General features: G+C 39.8%; 1 protein-coding gene across 1 annotated transcript; it reads right to left on the bottom strand.

Annotated features, from left to right (window-relative positions):
- Positions 1-5,813: 5,813 nt before the first annotated feature.
- Positions 5,814-7,771, bottom strand: LOC118823748. Its single transcript, XM_036593534.1, has 2 exons — positions 6,526-7,771; positions 5,814-6,353 (listed from the first exon to the last, which is right to left on the bottom strand). Exons 1-2 carry the CDS (start codon positions 7,406-7,408, stop codon positions 6,115-6,117), a joined length of 1,122 nt encoding a protein of 373 aa, XP_036449427.1. The 5' UTR covers positions 7,409-7,771; the 3' UTR covers positions 5,814-6,114.
- Positions 7,772-8,126: the final 355 nt, after the last annotated feature.

The raw sequence follows: 8,126 nt of genomic DNA, 5'->3' as shown, positions 1-8,126 counted from the left end.
ATCTTTAACCAGAGCCTGAGAAAAGTGGTTCCCCCTTGTATATTACAACTGGAGTGGATTTACAGTACAGCAATGATGCTGATAATCTATTTCTGTGCATGATCATTTCACTCAGTAACTTTTAATCATACTTTATAATCTTTAGAACTGAGAATACAGGGGGAACATCTTTAACCAGAGCCTGAGAAAAGTGGTTCCCCCTTGTATATTACAGTGGATTTAATGTACAACAATGATGCTGATAATCTATTTCTGTGCATGATCATTTCACTCAGTAACTTTTACTCATCTTATACCAACTTTAGAACTGAGAATACAGGGGGAACGTTTTTAACCAGGGCCTTAGAAAAGTTGTTTCCCCTTGTATATTACAGCTGGAGTGGATTTAAAGTACAACAATGATGTTGATAATCTATATCTGTGCATAATCATTTCACTCAGTAACTTTTATTCATCTTATATAATCTTTGGAACTCAGAATACAGGGGGAAACATCGTTAACCAGGACCTGAGAAAAGTGGTTTCCCCTTCTATATTACAGCTGGAGTGGATTTAAAACACAGCAGTGATGCTGATAATCTATATCTGTGCAAGATCATTTCACTGAGTAGCTTTTATTCATATTATACAAACTTTACACAACAACACAATTATTATAGTACTTATAACCTGTTGTAATATAAGGAAATGATAGGATTATCATAGTACCTTTATGCCCCATTGTAGTGTAAGGAAAGGAAAAACCATTTACCAGGAACACTGATCAAATCCTAGTTGTTTACTTCCATTAGACATGGTAACATAGTAACAGATGACATAGCTGTATCAAGAAACATTGCACTGTAGTACATCTGCATGTAGTAATCATTCAATTTGAGAAAAATGGTAAAACATATAATGTATCTTTTTTTTACATTTAATTAACTACAGTTTAAAATTTTTGATCCATTGTAGGTACTGGGAGGACAGAAAAAGCAAAGAAAGCATTATAGTATATTAAACTGATCCTAATTGCCAGTTTTTCCTGGAACTTACTTTTTTTAGGGTCACTGGGTAAATCTGTTTAGTCTCTGTACAAAACAATGTTAATGGAAGAAGCAGCTGGAATAAAATAAAAATAAAAACAAATTAATATAATAGTGCATTAATGTACAGAAATAGATTATCAGCATCATTGTTGTACATTAAATTCACTCCAACTGTGATATACAAGGGGAAACCACTTTTCTCAGGCTCTGGTTAGAGATGTTCCCTTGTATTCTCAGTTCTAAAGATTATAAAATATGAATAAAAGTTACTGAGTGAAATGATCATGCTCAGAAATAGATTATCAGCATCATTGCTGTACTGTTAATCCACTCCAGATGTAATATACAAGCGGAAAACACTTTTCTTATAAAATATGAATAAAAGTTACTGTAAAGACAAGTCACATTAGTACCATAACAGTAAGACTTCAGCCTCAAAAACTACAGGGAAACCAACTTCCTAGGTGCACTGAGATACGTAGTCTAACAATAATAACAGACTAATTACTGTGCTGTGTAACTTAACGCAGTTTATTTATTTCAGCAACAAATGTTTCAAATCTATTTACAGAACTTAGCGAGACTGATGATATGGGACATAAATACACCTTAAAATCACTGAAGTCTGAACAACAAAATGTGTCTGCATGTACGGTAATTAAATCAGAAATGGCGCAATAAATCTAACTTCTGTTACTCGGAGTAGTTGAAAACGGAGCCAAAGCTAGCAAGATAGCCCACGTAGCGTTTGAGCATTAAAACATCTGCTAACAACACATTTTACACTTTAAAACGTGTTTAACTACGAGTCATTTTACAAACAGCGTGATAATTCGCTTACCGCGAGGAATAGGACGAAATTACGGTACAGAAACATACGAATTAAGCCTATCTAAGCCCCGCGGAGGAGCGTCGACTGAAGACGTCATGATTTCGACATGCGCGATGAGGGGGGAACAGGGGGAACTGAATTTACCGTAACACCGGCACGCTTAACACTTTCACGTTAACTCGTTCTAATGGGTACCTCGCGTTAGACTGAAGCAAAGCTGACGCGTGCCCCAGTTTCACACTGGGTGACACGTGTATTCATTTCACGTACAAAAGGGCCGTTAAAATATGAAGTTTATAGCCCGGGTTCGGATCCGATGACATTAAAACAAACTCGTTTTTATTACGAACTAACTCGATTCTCACGTCGACGGAAAAGAAAAAAGAAGCTTTTCCTGAAATGCAAAGTCGTTATGCAAATGTCCCATTAATTCGAACGTTCGGCTCCTTTCGCAATAAGCGCTTCGCCACGTTAACCCCTCATTGTCTCTGTTCGGGTCAGCTTCGTCCATGCGCCCCGCCGCGTCTTTGCGAAACAGCCCCGCTGCGAATTGCGAATTCAGAGTAGGTTCGGAATAGTTAAGCAAACACTCCAGGACGGCCCTGTAGGCGTACGTGGAACCGCTTTGAGAAATGAGCTTATCGCCGAGGGACAGGTCGACTTGACTAAAAAGAGTGGCCGCGGGGTAATTGATCAAACCTACGGCCGCGCCGGTGCTAAGGTATCGGCTACAATCTGATGCGAAGAAATATCCGAATAAAGAAACAAATAAAACGTTCCGCCTTTAATATGGGCAGGGAATTTAGTTTCGGTCGGGTCAGTCCACTTCTGTTCCTCGAAGCCCAGAATGTGCGCCAACTGTCCGTGCGTTCGAATCCGAATAGGCCATCTGTTCAGCGAGGTCAGTCGTATAATCTCCTCCGGTGTGACCCCTAATTTTACCCGTCTCGTGACCTTATCCAAATATAATTCGACGTGGGTTTTGGTGGTTCTAAAATATTTGTTCATTTCGGTCAAAATGTCAGCGATGTAAGTATAATAACCGCATTTTACTTTAAAAGCCACCTGTTTACTGAGATCCGGCCCTTCGCACACCCAAAAGTCCGTTTCCTGTCGCCCGCCGTCCGCCAGCGTGTATCAACTCTGGGGAAATGAAATTTCTGCTAAGCCGACCTCCCAACCGCCCCTGAGGTGAACGGTTTTGGCTAACTTCACCCTGTAGCTGGATATATCGTTTTGAGGGTATAATTTGTCGCTAGCGTTACTCGGCAGAGTGATGAAAAAATCTCTGGTTTCTTCCATGGTGGGGGTCCGCGCTTCCGAATAGGGGCTCGCGCCGCTCTCTCACGGGGTTTTTATCGAGCGTCCTGGATAGAATTTCCGTTTACCCAGGAGTCAAATTTTTTTATCCCAACCTTTCCATCTCACCTTAACGAGAACCTCGGATTTAGTTTTTTTCCTAGCCAGTATTTTTTCTACACGATAGACTTTATTTTCAGGTACAATAATTTTCTGCATTTCTTCTTCATAAAAAGAACCTTCTATTATTTCATTATCGAGGTCTTTTAGTTTATACATCGGCGGGTCTCGTTTAATAATTTTATCCACAAAAAAATATTCATCCGTGAAAGACTGTTCGTAACCTTTCGCGAAGACCCTGCGCTCTTTCGAAATCCGAACCGCGTCACCTATTTTAAACTTGGGTCGGGGTAATCCCCCTCTCATTCTTTTCCCGTACAGATGATGAAACACCTGTATCTGATTGCCCTCGTTCACTTCTTCGGGACGCATTTTAATAGATCTGTGAAAAGCGAGATTGTAAGCGCTCACTAGTTCCTGAAGCACATCTAAGTATCTCAAGGTGTTAAAACCTGTAAAATATCTGAACATCCGCGTTTTGAGGGTTTTGTTAAATCGCTCCACCACAGAGGCTTTCAATTCGCTAGCCGTAGTAAAATGTCTTATTTTATATTTGTTTAAAAGTTTTTTAAATAAATGATTACAAAATTCTCGCCCCTTGTCACTTTAAAGAGTGACGGGTTTTCTACCTCGTAAAAGTATTTGTTCAAAGGCCTTCGTTACGCTCTTGGCGTTCTTATTTTCCAACGCCTCCACCCACGCGTATTTTGAAAACACATCTATGCAGGTTAAAATAAACTTTTTCCCATCGTTGTGTTCCGATAGAGAGGATAAATCTGCCAAGTCTAACTGCCATTGTGAATCTTTTTCGCACGCTAGTACGAAACTCCTTTTAAAGTTTATTCTTCAGGGTTTATGTAGCGTGTAAGTGTCTGAACTTTGTAAAAACCTATCAATTTCATCTTTATTTTTATTAGCCAACCCCACCTCCCTTACGCTTTTGATAAAGGGCTCCCTACCACACAGACCGCCTTCCGACCCGGGTTTATGGTACAACTCTTGCAGCGCCGTCTGAGACATGTCCAAATGGTCGAGGTGTGAAACACGTTAGAGTTTTTATATTTTCTCCTGGGTAAAACACGGTCTAAAATAAAATGTGGAGAAAACAAACTGATGACAGAAAACGACTTCAAAAGGTTTTTATGGTTTTGTTTAAAGGTTTTTATGTGTTTTTTGTTGTTATAAACGGTTTATTTCTTTTATAATTTTTTTGGTTGTTAGTATCTAATCTACTGACAAACCGTTAGTTTGAGATATAGGTAAATTAGTTTCAAACTAAATGTGATGAACACTGAAGTATAAAATATGAAAATAAAAAATTATTACATGGTTTAAAATATTAAAATGAAAAGGTTACACATTTCTACTAAAATATGAAAATAAAAATGATTACGCTATTAAAAACATTCAAATAAAAAATGATTACGCTATTAAAAACATTCAAATAAAAAATGATTACACTGTTAAAATATTAAAATGATTACACTGCTAAAATTATTAAAATGATTACACTATTAAAAACATTCAAATAAAAAATGATTACACTGTTAAAAATATTAAAATGATTACACTATTAAATATATGAAAATGAAAAATGGTTACATGATTAAATATATGAAAATAAAAAATGGTTACATGATTTAAAATATTAAAAAATTAAAATGATTACACTATTAAATATATGAAAATGAAAAATGATTACACTATTAAATATATGAAAATGAAAAATGGTTACATGATTTAAAATATTAAAAAATTAAAATGATTACATGATTAAAATATTAAATGAAAATGATTACATGGTTTAAAATATTAAAATGAAAAGACTATACAGTTTGTCTAATAAACATGCACAAAAGGGGTTAAAAAATATGTAAACTACTAGCAGCGATCAAAAGATGTCATAAAGGTGCTATAAACAATTACACAAACTCAAACGACTAAAATATTAAATGAAAAACATGTGGTGTTTTTTAATAAAACAAAAAGGTCCCAGTTTTTTCTAATAATAATAATGTTTATGGTTTGTCTAACAAAAAAAAAAATACAATGTATAAACTTAGTAGCAGCAAAAAAACATCGGTGCCATAAATGTCTTATGTACAAATACACAATCTCTCTCTCTCGCGAATCACTACACCGATCTGTTATCCTCAGACCCCATCAGAATTTTACACACGTCGGCGGCCGTTGATTCCGCAGCGCTGTTCAGAGGTTCATCCGGCCGCATGTAGAACCGGCTCAGAATTTCGGACGGATCTCTGCTCAGGTACTCGGACAGCGGGTTATATTCACTCAGTTTTTCCTGCGTCAGCGTGTAAATTCTACGCAAAATGTTTATTACAAAACCATCATGAGGTTCTTTTAATTCAAAGCGTTGCTTTAGAGACTCTTTTACTTCCGATTCACAAGCGGGAATGAGATTCAGCCACTTCTGCTTTAACTCGTTGTCCAGAACTCTTACGCCTTCCACGCAACTGTGCTGTTTCTGTGATGGGTGTTCAATTTGACACCCAGCGCAATCTCTCGTGACCCATTGACGAACAGCCAGGATGATCGCTCTTGCCCAGATAAATTCCACAATTTTCGTGGCTCGGTCCTTCAGACTGAGGTCCGAAGGCTTCTCGCTCTGACTTTCCGAGCTGGCGCCGGCGTCAAGAGGTTCCTCGCATTGACCTTTTGACCCCGTTCCTGAGAAAGCGCTCGCGTTCTCTCTCTCACGCTGCTCGATGTCAGCCGGCGAAGAAGGTCGGCTTTGTAAGGCGTCCTCGTCCACCACGATAAATTCATCGCTGTCCAGATCGGTCACGCCGGAGACTTCCTGTTCCTCTTCTTCTACCTCGCTGGCGCTGGTCGAATCTGAAATGTCATTTTCGCCGCTTTTTTACGTTCCACGAGGTCTAGATCAGAACTCTCTTCATCGTGTTCTGGCTGGTGAGTGGGGGAACACCCCCAATCTCTCCCGCTGGGCATGTCCTCGCACATGCGCATCGCTGTTTTGTCATCTTGGTATTTAGACATCAGACTCGTCGGGCGTGGAATATGACAGCTGTCGCAACCGCATATTACGCTGGCTGGTGATAGAGAGAGAAAATCGTTAAAAGGTTTAACGGGCTCGTACATGCTTACTCTTCGGCCACACGCTGTAACTTGAAACGGTATAATCCTTTTCACGGCTTATATTCACAAACTACGGTACCTCAAACGGTCAAAATGAATTCTTAAGAAAAAAAGCGTTTTTCTTACCTGTCAGAACATGTTTGACCGCGTGATAAATATCCAGTAGTTCGCTCTCCCGCAAAGTTATTTCAATCAGCTGGACGTGCTCTTCTTTTTCAGTAGGGGCAAAATAAAAAATCCACTGATCATCATCGCTGGAGCACACGTTTTCATGCCTTATCACAGGTGACGTGCACACTTCCAGTCGAACTCTGTAGGTAAACTCAGGGGTCTTGAGCCCTGTGATGGTCAGGGTGATTTGACGCAAATAATGCGCGGATCTGACCTTCAGTGTGATTGTAGCTGACCTGGACAGTTCGGTCTTGTGTTTTGTGTCGCGAACCATGCATGACCTGTTTCTGGCCTGTAAGATCATAGCATGCAATTCCCCCACTTCATTCGTTTTCGGGACGGTCTGGTTTAACAGGTACAACTCCTTTTCAGAAATGGAGACTTCAGTCGGCTTGTCACTGTGAAACAGTCTGCTCTGACGGAAAACGATGTAGCGATTGTTCAGCCGGGTTTCTTTCGGCAAAATTGTCAAATACGTCATCGAAAGACATCTCCTCTTTATGCTCGGTTTAAACAGACTGTCGTCCGCTCTGAATCTGTCGATTTCCTGCTTTTTCTTCTGCGAAGGTGTAACATCGTTTTCTTCCCGAATCGAACGGGGCCAGCAGTGTTTAGTTATGTCATTGCGAACGAAGACCTTCCTCGCGCTCAAAATTTGACTGGTCCTCAGGGGTTGCTCCTTCAGTTTCAGTCGTTTTAGGCTGTTTGGCCACACGAAATAAGGTATTCCACGCTTTTGTAAGTTGTCCCGAATGAATGTGCGATAGCGCCATTTGCTCAAGGAATTCAAGATCGGAGATCCGGCTTGAGCCTTAGACGATCTGTCTGGAGAATCCATGACGATGGTTTTGCAGAAAAGTCACTCTCCGCACCAATCTGTCTCTTTTACGGCCAGTTTTTATAGTATTGTGAGGAGAAAAACACCACGACACCTGTTCAATTATTAGTCACGCTTAGCAGAACGGGGCCCCCCACTTGCTACTGTCACTCAAAAACACAACAACAATAACTACGTCATACCATTACATCCTGGGAATCTTTTTTTTTTCCCAAAACACATCCTGGGAATTTTTTTTTTCCAAAACACATCCTGGGAATCTTTTGAAAATTATTCCCACGCATCATACCGGGCAAACCTCGGGTAGTTATCAAAAAGCATTCACACACACACACACACACACACACCGTACCCCGACCCAACCACCCCACACACCATACCCAGACCCAACCACCCCACCCCACCCCACCCCACCACACCCCACCGATGGTAAGTCCTCGCATCTTTTTTTTTTCATCCTTACTCTTAATTCTTCACACCCCTTTAAACTTTTACACAAAATTCACATCATTTTTTTCATTAACACTTCTCAAGGGGGAAAATTTGCTCACGCTTGCCACCCCTCCCAACACGCACCCTGGGGAAAATTGAACATTTTATCACCGGAAAAAAAAAATTCTTTACAACCTACAATAGTTGTTCACATTTTTTACACACATTACCTCCTGGGAAAATTAGTTGCAATTTTCACACGTGACGTCATATAACTGATGTTTAC

The sequence above is a fragment of the Colossoma macropomum genome, unplaced genomic scaffold (assembly GCF_904425465.1).
Source record: "Colossoma macropomum unplaced genomic scaffold, Colossoma_macropomum, whole genome shotgun sequence".
Lineage (NCBI taxonomy): Eukaryota > Metazoa > Chordata > Actinopteri > Characiformes > Serrasalmidae > Colossoma > Colossoma macropomum.
This window is presented reverse-complemented; position numbering and strand designations above follow the sequence as displayed.